Raw genomic sequence first — 12,552 nt, 5'->3', positions numbered from 1 at the left:
ATACATAATATGATGGGTGAACAACTGGTTGATGGGTCAGGCTCAAAGGGTTTATTTATTAAACGGGGTAACATCAGGCTGGCAGCCAGTCACTGCTGGGGTTTTCCAGGGCTACATTTTAGGGCGTCTTCTCTTTAATGTTTTCATAAATGACTTGGAACCAGGACTTAAAGGTATGCTAATTAAGTCTGCTGACGACACTAAATTGGGAGTAGTCCTTTAGTCCCCTGAGGGTAAAGAGGCTTTGCAGAGAGATGTTGTTGACAAATGAGGGGGCTGAGCAATCACCAACTGCATGAAATTCAACAAGCGCAAGTGCCAGATTCTGCACCTGAGACATGGCAACCTTGTCTGTACACACAGTCTGGGTGACAAGAGGCTGGGGAACAGCCCCACAGAAAGGGATCTGGGGGTTCTGGTTGATAACAAGTTGAACGTGAACCAGCAGCGTGCTCTGGCAGCCAGGAGGGCCAACCATACCCTGGGGTGCTTCAGGCATGGCATCACAGAATCACAGAATAGTCTAGGTTGGAAGAGACCTCCAAGATCACCGAGTCCAACCTCTAATCGCTAGCATCACTAGCTGGTTGAGGGAAGGGACTGTCCTGCTCCTTACTGGTGCAGCCTGACCTCGAGTACCATATGCAGTTTGGGGCACAGACACATAAGAAAGGCATAAAGCTATTAGCCTCCAAAGGAGAGCAACAAAGATGAAGGGCCTAGAGGGCAAGATGTGTAAAGTTCCTTGGTTTGCTCAGCCCACACAGAGCAGGTTGAGGGGAGGCCTCATGGCGGCCTGCAGCTCCCTCACGAGGGGAGCGGAGGGGCAGGCGCTGAGCTCTGCTCTCTGGGGACAGCGACAGGACCCGAGGGAACGGCATGGAGCTGGGACAGGGGAGGGTCAGGGTGGGGGTTAGGGAAAGGTTCTGTACCCAGAGGGTGATTGGGCACTGGGACAGGCTCCCCAGGGCAGTGGTCATGGCACCAAGCCTGCCGGAGTTCAAGAAGCGTTTGGACAACACTCTCAGACGCTTGGTCTGGTTTTTGGGTGGTCCTGTGTGGACCCGAGTACTGTAGTCAATGATCTTTGCGGGCCCCTTTCAACTCAGGATATTTGACTCTACGGTGGCATATCTTAGAGACACATTTCAACAGGTTAACCTGACTTCATTTCCATGCTTACCTCAGGATGTTCATAGCTGAGTTCACAGTTACAGCTCATGAAGTGCAGCTTTACCAAATGGGATTTGACTACATACTCAGAATCTCACTTCCTTGTACATACTAAGACCAATATTAAACTTCACCTAGCTTTCCTTTCGTAACTTGGAATATCCTAGAAATATCTTTAAAACTTAAAAACAGTTTACCTTTGGAGTGAACAATTTTCTAGCTTTACTACATTTACAAACAAAATATCTGCCTCTGCAGATCACCTTTACTTCTGCATACATATCCGCTGACACAGAATACAATGTCCCAGGCAATCCACATCCTCTTTCAACCTCGGGCCAAACATCACTTGAGTTTGCATACCTTTCTAACACTGCTCTTTTTGTATATCTTCTTTCCAGTATTAAACTCACCACATGTGGCTCCTACAGAACACTGTGCAGAACTGAACACAAGTCCATTCAAAATTCTCCTCAACTTCACTCAGCCTGCTGTTAACCAGAAGTCTGAGCCAAAGCTCTGCCTTAACCTGCTTTACTTGGCAACTTGAAAGAAACATTTTATCTAAAAATAGGTTTCTTCATAACTTATAGCTAGTATTTTTTTTTTACATATTGAGTTTCTACAGGTTTGAAAAGGACCTTAGGGCACCACCTGTCAACCAAATCATGCTTTTCTCTGAAACCACCTCCTTCCTTGGTTTTCTACATTTTTTGTTCAACTATTCGTTTATTCCTCTTAGCTACTCCTTCAGAGCAATGTTCAACATATCCACAGACATTGGAGCAGGGAGGCACCACCTTTATTGTGGAGACTTCCCTTTTGCCCATCTATCAGAGAAAATCCAGTACTGTGGGATCCTTCTCCACAACCAAGACTCCTGACCATTAAGATAACAAAACAGTGCAACTCCTTCTGCAGCATAACACAAATACACTACGTAGCCACACACTGCCTGGTTTCTGTTTCAGGTCTCATTGCACCTCTCTTTCCAGGTCCTACCTTCAAAGAGATGAAGAGAAAGTTCACAGTATTCTTAGAATACATCTAATTAAGGAGTTCTCTCTGCTCTGGTTTCTTAAGAGCTGCTCCTACAGGTACAGTATAGAATCTGACAAACAGCATCACAACACAGTACAATAGGTTAGTTTGCTGTGAGAACTTAGCTTCCAAGATGCTCCAGACAAGGATTGTTTTGTGTCCCTTGAGAAGATTGTATGGCACTGCCCAGGGTCTGGAGCTGACTGTGTGGGAAGAAAGCACAGCTAATTTTCCATTGCTTGACCAATGCCCAGCCCAGCAGAGTCAAGACTCCCACATCTTAAAGGAAGCTATAAAAGGATGCGACAGGAAATATATATATATATATATATATATATATAAAATGTATCTCTCATTAAGTAGCAATCTGTTCTCTCCACATCATCCACGTGACTAAATGGCTATCAACCTTCCTATAGTCCTTGCTCTACACTTCTTTAAAAGCATGAAGGATAACCACAGCTGAATACATGCTCACTTTTGCTCAAATGGTATTATTACATTGCTGATGCAAAAGGTAAATCAGTTATCAATTATAAAGGTTAAAATGATTAAACTATAACTGTGTAATTATAAGGAAGCCTATGGAACAGGTAAAGGTTGCATACACTAACTCAGCACTTCCACACCATAATATTACTAGATTTGTTTGACACATAATTGGTTTGAATTGCTTAACTATGGAATAAGTACAAAAAATAATAAAAATATAAACATATTTAGCACCTAAGGGATCTATGCATACCAGTGCAAGCCAACTTCAAAAGTGACTTTCCAGAAAGATTATGAAATGAATTACCTGACGAATAAAAATCCACAGTATAAAGCAGATTACATACCACCTCTTAACATTCAACGTTACATCCAGGAACAGTCATTCTTTCCACTAATACTAAGCCTACAGAAAGAGTGGATGTCAATCAAGTTTTAAACCATCATGTTCTTCATATGTTGCATCAACTGAATACGTACAACAACGTAGAAATCCTGTCATCACAGTGGGTTCCATGACAGTGCGTTGTCTCCTTACTGTACAAGTGATTTTCATGTTTAGAGGCTACTGTGCATCAGACTACAGAAGTCAAAAGGGAAACAGAGTCATAAACTGGATCTTGGGCTTCCTTGATTCTGCTAACTCAGCTCTGAACCATAGTGCAAGTGGGCCTCAACATCATAGTACACTGGTAGCTTAGTTTAGTTGCTAACATTTAGCCAGCTATAATGCATTCCACCAAAGCAATGAAAACTAGAAAACAGTAAGCATAACTTTATACAGCTTTATATATTCTTCAGAAACATGCTGCAATATTTATCTATTTGTGGGACTCTTTTTTCTCTACCAGAAAAAAAAAACAATGTGCCACATAGACTTCTTCACCAAAAAAAGTTCCAGGCATCATCTAATGCAATTCATCTTTCCAACCATTAATACACCATACCTGCAAAACACTTTCCAGTTTGGTTCTCTCCTTAAGAAGCAATTCATATTCATCCTTGCATTTTCTGAAAATCTCATCCTTTTCATTTGCAAGTCTTTGCTGTTGTTCTTTCCACTTCTGTTGAGCAATATGAAATGCTTTCTCAGTCTCTACCACTTTCTGCTGAAGTTTTTCATTAAATACTACTGTTTTCAGAAAAAGAGAAAGAAAAGTACTACTGCTAAGCATGTTCAGAAGAAAAATATATATAACATGTTGGTTTGTCTGTGTATTGTGATATTCTGTGGAACATTAGAACATTAACATTTTAAGCACTGTAGAACACCACTTCCTCAATAAAGAAACAATAAAATTTTGAGTTTCTGTAGCATCTTTCACACAAGGACTTAAGAATGCTTCAGAGGTTTTTATAAACTGCAACCCTTCTCCCCTCGGAAAAGACTAAAAACCTGAGATAACTCTTTCAAGTGACGTCTTTATAGCACAGAGGACAATTTCAGATTTCTACAGTACTTGGCCGGCTAATTTCCATATTTCTATCAGATAGATGCTGGTGTCTACCATTTAACTTTGAGCTCAGTTAAAGACAATTAAAGACTATAAAGACATGCACCTGCCTAATAAAAGGAACTATAGGAAAACCATGCTGAGTGATGCTGTTGAGATGCTGGAAGAAAAAGATGACATTCAGAAAAACCCGGATGGCCTTCGGTGCTGGGCCTATGTGAGCCTTATGAAGTTCAACAAGGCCAAGTGCGATGTCCTACACCTGAGTCAGGGCAATCCTAGGCACGAATACAGGCCGGGTGATGAGTAGGTAGACAGCAGCCATGCAGAGAAGGACTTGGGGCAGTGGTGGATAAAAAACTGAACACAAACTGGCAAACCTGGGCTGCATCAAAAGAAGCGTGACAAGCAGGTTGAGGGAGGTGATTCTTCCCCTCTGCTCTGCTCTTATGAGACCCCACCGGGAGCACTGCATTCAGCTCTGGGGCCCCCAACATAAGAAGGACATGCACCTATTAAAACAGGTCCAGAGGAGGGCCACAAAGATGACGAGAGGGCTGGAGCACCTCTCCTGTGAAGACATGTTGAGTTGGGATTGTTTAGCGCAGAGAAGAGAAGGCTACAAGGAGATCTCATTGCAGCTTCCAGTATTTAAAGAGGGCCTACAGGAAAGCTGGGGAGGGACACTTTGTCGGAGTGTTGTAATAGGACGAGGGGTAATGGCTTTAAACTAAAAGATGGGAGATTTAGTTCAAGATGGTAGGAAGAAATCCTTCACTCAGAGGGTGGCGAGGCACTGGAACAGGTTACCCAGAAGCTGTGGATGTCGCATCCCTGTAGGTGTTTGTAGGTGTTCAAGGCCAAGTTGGATGGGGCTTTGAGAAACCTGGTCTAGAGGGTGGTGTCCCTGCCATATGGGTGGGGGTGGAACCAGATGGTGTTTAACTCCATTCCAACCCAAGCCATTCAATGATTCTATAACCCAAGGCAGGTTAGGCTAGCGAGAAAACGCTTGGCTTTTCCAAGGAAACTTAGTGCTGCCCCAAAGATTTAAACCATCAGCCCTGCAAATGCCCTGAGATAGGGGAATATTGTATATGCTCTTCAAAATCTTAAATGCTGTGGAAACCTTAATTACTTATGTCTATTAAGTGGTTTGACTAGGAACATTGTTTTATTTTAAAAGCTGGCTTTTGGATGGAAGTATTTTCTATCAGGTTCTCACTTCTATGAACACAACTAAATGCACTGGCATTTCAGTGATCACCACTTTCTAACAGTTTTTTTTTATTTCAAATTCATCAGAGTTTTCTGAAAATTCTTCCCACCTAAAGAAGAGCAAAACAAACAAAAGAGGCACATTAAGACAACATAGAGAGTCAGTGGACAAATCAATGAGAAAGGACGGTAAGATGGCAGAAAATCAAGACTCATTGAGAACAATAGAAAAACAATTTGGAGGAAATACTGAGGAGGGCTACAGGCCACAGACACGCCCTTCTGTCCAAGCTGCTAAATCACAGAATCACAGAATTGAAGGGGTTGGAAGGGACCTCGAGAGATCATCGGGTCCAACTCCCCTGCCAAAGCAGATTCCCTAGAGCAGGCTGCCCAGGTAGGCATCCAGACAGGCCTTGAATATCTCCAGAGAAGGAGACTCCACAGCCTCCCTGGGCAGCCTGTTCCAGCGCCCCATCACCCTCACTGTGAAGAAGTTCTTTCGCATGTTGGTGTTACAAAACTTCCTGTGCTCCACCTTGTGGCCATTACCCCTTGTCCTGTCCATACAAACCACTGAAAAGAGGTTGGACAAATCGCTCTGTCTCCCATACTTCAGGTATTTATACACATTGATAAGATCCCCTCTCAGTCTTCTTTTCTCCAGGCTGAACAGACCCAGGTCTTTCAGCCTGTCTTCATAGGGAAGATTCTCCAGGCCCTGTATCATCTTTGTGGCCCTCTGCTGGACTCTCTCCAGGAGATCCCTGTCTTTTTTGTACCGGGGAGCCCAGAACTGGACACAGTACTCCAGGTGAGGCCTGACCAGGGCAGAGGAGAGGGGGAGGATCACCTCCCTTGACCTGCTGGACACGCTCCTTTTAAAGCATGCCAGGATCCCACTGGCCTTCTTGGCCACCAGGGCACACTGCTGGCTCATGGTCAACCTGCTGTCCACCAGGACCCCCAGGTCCTTCTCTGCAGAGTTCCTCTCCAGCAGGTCATCCCCCAGCCTGTACTGATACGTCCAGTTGTTCTTTCCCAGGTGCAGGACTCTACACTTGCTGTTGTTAAACCCCATTTGGTTACTTCCTGCCCATCTTTCCAGCCTGTCCAGGTCTCACTGAATGGCAGCACAGCCTTCTGGTGTGTCAGCCACTCCTCCCAGCTTTGTGTCATCAGCATACTTGCTGAGGGCAGACACTATTCCCTCATCAAGGTTGTCGATGAAGATTTGTTGATGAGGTTGTTGAATAGGACCGGACCCAGCACCAACCCCTGGGGTACACCGCTAGTCACAGGTCTCCAGCCAGACTCTGTGCCACCAATCACCACCCTCTGAGCTCAACCAGTCAGCCAGTTCTCAGCCCACCTTACTGTCCACTCCTCTGTCCCACACTTTCTCAGCTTTGCTAGCAGGATGTCATGGGAGACAGTATCAAAAGCCTTGCTAAAGTCAAGGTAGGTGACATCCACTGCTCTCCCCCCATCTACACAGCTGGTGATGCCATCATAGAAGGCAATGAGGTTAGTTGAGCACAATTTCCCCTTGGTGAATCCATGCTGATATCTCCTTATAACATTCTTCTCTTCCAATTGCTTGGAGATGGCATCCAGAACAAGCTGCTCCAACACCTTTCCAGGGACAGAGGTGAGACTGACTGGCCTGTAGTTTCCCAGATCCTCCTTCTTGCCCTTCCTGAAGACCAGAGCGACATTGGCTATCCTCCAGTCTTCAGGCACCTCTCCTGTTCTCCAGGACCTTTCAAAGATGACAGAGAGCGGCTCAGCGATCACCTCTGCCAGCTCCCTTAGCACACGTGGATGCATCCCATAGGGGCCTGTGGATTTGTGTGCACTGATCCCACTCAGATGCTTACAAACCACTCCCTTGTCAACCAGAGGGGAGCCCTCACGCATACTGATCACATGCACACTGATCACTTCTAAAGCAGTACAGACTCAAAAACTGTCATGAAAATTAGCAGTAATATGAACATGTAAAGAAAGATAGCCTTCCTTTATGTAAGAAGCTAACACTTCTTGCAATAGTAGCGGAATTCTTTAAAAAGTATTTAAAAAGCCTTCTTCCATTTTTCAATCCCCAAAAAACAATGTTTTACTTTGCCTTTTATTCTCCAAGGCAGTTTAAAAAAGGGAGTAAAAACTCCAGCTTTCTAATCATCTTAGAAATACCTGGTCAATGTGTATTTCCAAGTTTCCAAGTCTCCTTCAGACCTTGGAAGAATAAGATCTACATTAGCAGCACTCTGAACTCTTCACTGAAAATCAAAGATTCAGCAAAATCACAATTGTATCTCATGTACTAGGTTAAAAAGGTGTAATATTGTAATGCCTCACCCCGAGTACTGTGTGCAGTTTTGGGCACCACAGTACAAAACAGACGTCAAACTATTGGACAGCGTCCAGAGGAGAGCTACCAGGATGGTGAAGGGCCTAGAGGGGAAGATGTATGAGGAGCGGCTGAGGTCACTTGGCCTGTTCAGCCTGGAAAAGAGGAGGATGAGCGGGAGGCCTCATCATGGCCTATAGCTTCCTCACAAGGGGGAGTGGAGGGGCAGGCACTGATCTATTTTCTTTAGTGACCAGCAATAGGACCCGAGGGAATGGTGTCAAGCTGTAACAGGGGAGGTTCAGGCTAGACATCAGGAAGAGGTTCTTCACTGAGAGGGTGGTTGCGCACTGCAACAGGCTCCCCAGGGACATAGTCACGGCACCAAGCCTATTGGAGTTTAAGAAGCGTTTGACTGTGCACTTAGTCACATGGTCTGAAATTTTGGGTGGACCTGTGTGGAGACTAGAGTTGGACTCGATGATCCTTGTGGGACCCTTTGAACTCTGGATATCCTATGATTCTAAGATTCTATTCTTAGATAATTAAAGATGGACCTCACTTACTTGTAAGAATGAGAAATTTCACATAATCTCTTGAGGAGGATCAAGGAAATCTCAATTTCTGAATATAACACTTCCCCTCCACATACTAATGTCATACTCCCTTCCACAGAGTAGAATAACTCCACCACATACATGTTCTATTACCTATAAGAAGAGAAACGAGGAGGATGAGGAGAATAGGAACTAGACATGAATAGTGAAATACTTGAAGCCTTTGAAGAGATGAAAGACAGAAGCTGCATGATGAGAAGTGCTGGAAAAAAGTTATTGGAAACAGTGTAAACAAATGAAATGGAGTGGATTTTTTTTTTCCCAAAAAGGCAATGAAGGACTGCTGGACATTGCAATAACCAGGACAGGTTAATCATGGCTTAACCATGATTACAATTCTGTACAAGGACAGCAGCAAAAGAGGGAATGGAAGACAAGGAGAAAAAATAAAAAGGGATGATAGGCTTAGTAGGTTAGTTTTAATTCATACAGGAACCAACAAGTATACCAGTTTACAAAAACAGGTAAGTAAGAGAGATTAAAGAAAAACAGCAATAAGTAGAAAATTTGATCAAGTTACTGCACCTCATCTGTCTGCCCAACCTGGAACAGACTTCACCATTTATCAGCATTTGCTCTTCTGAAACTTACCTTGCAGCTCCACAAGCGTGGTTTTTACAACACTTAATTCCTCTTCTAGATCACAGATTCTCAAATGAGCATCTTTTCTGGCAACTGCCAATTCATACTCCAGATTTTGTCGCACTGCCTCTCCTTTCTCAACTTCACACCGTAATTTGACAATCTGGATTTCACGGCTAGACAGCTAGAAAAAAAAAAAAAAAAGTTTCAGGAAACTGGCAACAATGCTTCTTTAAATAAGCAGCATGTTACACAAATATGCCTGCAGAGTATTTTCAGAAGGTATCATGAGCTGCATTTACAGCTACCTTCTTATTATGCTTAAAAACTAGTCTTGCAAATGACAAAATCTGCGTAAATATACTGTCATTGTTTTATATGTAAACTGGTCATATTCCTAGATCAAGTTCACAGAATCACAGAATAGTCTAGGTTGGAAGAGACCTCCAAGATCACCGAGTCCAACCTCTGACCTAACGCTAACAAGTCCTCCACTAAACCATATCCCTAAGCTCTACATCTAAACATCTTTTAAAGACCTCCAGGGATGGTGACTCAACCACTTCCCTGGGCAGCCTATTCCAGTGACTAACAACCCTTTCAGTAAAGAAGTTCTTCCTAATATCCAACCTAAACCTCCCCTGGCGCAACTTAAGCCCATTCCCCCTCGTCCTGTCACCAGGCACGTGGGAGAATAGACCAACCACCACCTCGCTCCAGCCTCCCTTCAGGTACCTGTAGAGTGCAATAAGGTCACTCCTGAGCCTCCTCTTCTCCAGCCTAAACAGTCCCAGCTCCCTCAGCCACTCCTCGTAAGACTTGTTCTCCAGACCCTTCACCAGCTTTGTAGCCCTTCTCTGGACTCGCTCAAGCACCTCCATGTCCTTCTTGTAGCGAGGGGCACAAAACTGAACACAGTACTCGAGGTGCAGCCTCACCAGAGCCGAGTACAGGGGGACAATCACTTCCCTGGACCTGCTGGCCACGCTGTTTCTTATGCAAGCCAGGATGCTGCTGGCCTTCTTGGCCGCCTGAGCACACTGCTGGCTCATATTCAGCTGACTGTCAACCAATACTCCCAGGTCCTTCTCTGCCAGGCAGCTTTCCAACCACACATCTCCCAGCCTGTAGCTCTGTTTGGGGTTGTTGTGCCCCAGGTGCAGGACCCGGCACTTGGCCTTGTTGAACTTCATACTGTTGGCCTCGGCCCATCGGTCCAGCCTATCCAGATCCTCCTGCAGAGTTCAGGTACTGAACTATTTCAATACTAATCTGCTACAACACCATCAGGTACAAGTTCAGGTACTTAAAAGAAACCCGTACCTTAAGAAAATAAGTCATGATAGTGTCATCTTCTTGCACCTCAAAATTAAAAACTGTAGCTACCAAAACATTGTATTCAACAGGCAATTTTCTATTAATTTTCTTCAAATTTAACACTTTGAAGAACAGTCATGTTGGAATGCTAGACTACCAAACCTCTAATAACTGACAAGCACGTTTATGACCATAGTTCAATAAAGGTACCCAGTACTCAAACAGAATGCAGTTAAATTTAACAAACAACAAATTAAGCACGGAAAACATTTCAGAAAGTGACCTCATCCAGATTAAGAAACACAGTCCCATCATTGTAAAATACAGATTTCTTCAGAATGTCTACAGAGTAGCCTCTTGAATGGAATTATATTGGTTGTAGGTAACTTGAGCACTCCTATTTTATGTAACCATACTGTAAATAGAAAGAAACTGTCTCTCAAGTAGTTCATCTACTTAAAAAGCAACCAGACTGCAGTACAAACAACAGCAACACAGTACAGCACATTAATTTTGTTATGTACACACTGTTTACAAATTCTCAAGAGGTTATTCTTCAAATCCAGATAGCTTCTGGTGCCCGTTTTTACAGAATAATACCACAGCTGATGGGACAATGGAAGAAGAATGCAGCACAAGAGCAAGTTATTGTGGGAGAAACAGGAATCTCTTCACCTACGTACACACCCCAATAATAAATTCATGTGGAAAAGCAAACCTGGTTTACTGACTCGATTTAATCCCAACAAAACCAATGAGAACCTGCATCCATTACCCCCAGAGACCTGCTAAGAACAGAATTGCTACCCATAGTAGTAATACTTCCACAAAAGCACAGTTTAAAGCAGCACATCACTCCTCAGATTGGCATTTGTGAGTGTGGGAAATATTCCTAGTATCAAAACCTCTGCAGTTGATTACAACTACTGCTGTACTCGGTGCTCACCTTTTCTTATGTATACAAATGCAATTTTTTTTATCTATGTTCATTTGAGTATCAAAGTATTTTCTTGCTATTACCACTTCATTTCAACACTAATCTGCTACAACACCATCAGGAAAAATCTTTGTAATGCTGGTAAAACAATCTCCCTGTGAACGAAGCTTTCATTAAAAAGTGCCAAGTGCTTGACAAATACGTCCACTGGAAGAGGCTCCGCAGGGAAGTAAGTGGTCATAGCCCCAGACCTGCCAAGGTTCCATAAGCATTTGGATAATGCACCGGGTCTGATATTTGGGTGGTCTATGCAGACCCAGGAGCAGGACTACATGATCCTTGTGAGTCTCTTCCAACTCAGGACTTTCTATGATTCTATTCCACAACATTTCCACTATACACATTTTACTACAAATTCTACAAAATACAAATTTGTACAAGGTAAGACAGTGCAAGACCATCAATGGATACCCCAGCTAGATTTGATGTACACAAACAAAAACAACTATGGGTCATAAAGCTAGCAAAATGATCTCCACAGAATTAAAATGATACCCTAATATTCTGAAAAAATAAAAATAGAATAAAGAACTAAATACATTATTTTTATCAAGCTAGATTCAAGCTGTGGCATCTATCTTTTTGTGCCATTATGCAATTTTATCTAACAAACTACTGGTGAAGGCAGAGATTTTCCTTGCAGAAAATTTGCACCAAGGCTGGAATGACTTTAACTATTAACAATGACAGGAAAGCCACTAAAACAGGTATGAGAGGTCTGTAGAGTGACACCTTTATTATTTTTCAGCTAATGACTGCACTTTCAACACATCATACGAGAAGATGATTTTAGTGAAACAAGATTACTTTTCTTAAAAGAGCAAAATAAAGCAAACAAAAAAAAAAAACTTACTTCTTGCCGGTGTTTAATGACCATATCTAACTTTTCTTTTTCAGTTTCATGGAGTTGCCATGCTAGGTCTTCATCAGAGAACAATTTTGATTCATCGCTATTTTGTAGTAACTGTGATTCATTCTTGGCACTATCTAGGCTGCAAAATACAAATGTTTTCAAAATGCATGAATACTGCTTATAAATTTTAGTGGTCCCTTAGTTCAGTGATTAGTTTGTGAGGCAAAAATTCAAAACATTCACAAATTATGCCATGTAGTTGTTATCATACTATTGCTTTTTGAAAAAGAGTTACATATAATTGCTTGTTATGCAGGATAGGGGGTATAGCTACAGGCACTGAAAACAGATATATGTTTGGTGTTTCCTAACGTTGATTTTAAAACGTGTACTTTTATTGTATTTCATTGCCTTTGTTATTGATTCAATAATCTTTCAGGACACTTTCAAAACAT

General features: G+C 42.8%; 2 protein-coding genes across 10 annotated transcripts in view; one reads left to right on the top strand and one right to left on the bottom strand.

The window, feature by feature from the left end:
• CCDC171 (coiled-coil domain containing 171) overlaps positions 1 to 12,269 on the bottom strand; it is a 167,732-nt gene extending 155,463 nt beyond the window's left edge. For all 9 annotated transcript variants that reach the window (XM_035310888.1, XM_035310892.1, XM_035310894.1 and 6 more), the window contains exons 1-3: positions 12,098 to 12,269; positions 8,940 to 9,114; positions 3,654 to 3,835 (exon numbers count right to left, since the gene is read on the bottom strand). In XM_035310888.1, coding sequence (XP_035166779.1) covers positions 3,654 to 3,835; positions 8,940 to 9,114; positions 12,098 to 12,121 — 381 coding nt within the window. In that variant the 5' untranslated portion in view covers positions 12,122 to 12,269. The remainder of the gene's footprint in view (positions 1 to 3,653; positions 3,836 to 8,939; positions 9,115 to 12,097) is intronic.
• The window catches only part of PSIP1 (PC4 and SFRS1 interacting protein 1), a 54,037-nt gene continuing 50,183 nt past the window's right edge, over positions 8,699 to 12,552 (top strand). The window contains exon 1 of the mRNA XM_035310899.1: positions 8,699 to 8,705. The gene's annotated coding sequence lies outside the window, so the exon portion shown is untranslated. The remainder of the gene's footprint in view (positions 8,706 to 12,552) is intronic.

This window comes from Oxyura jamaicensis, chromosome Z, assembly GCF_011077185.1.
Source record: "Oxyura jamaicensis isolate SHBP4307 breed ruddy duck chromosome Z, BPBGC_Ojam_1.0, whole genome shotgun sequence".
Lineage (NCBI taxonomy): Eukaryota > Metazoa > Chordata > Aves > Anseriformes > Anatidae > Oxyura > Oxyura jamaicensis.
Note: the sequence above shows the minus strand (reverse complement) of the source record. Positions and strands in the feature narration are given on the sequence as shown.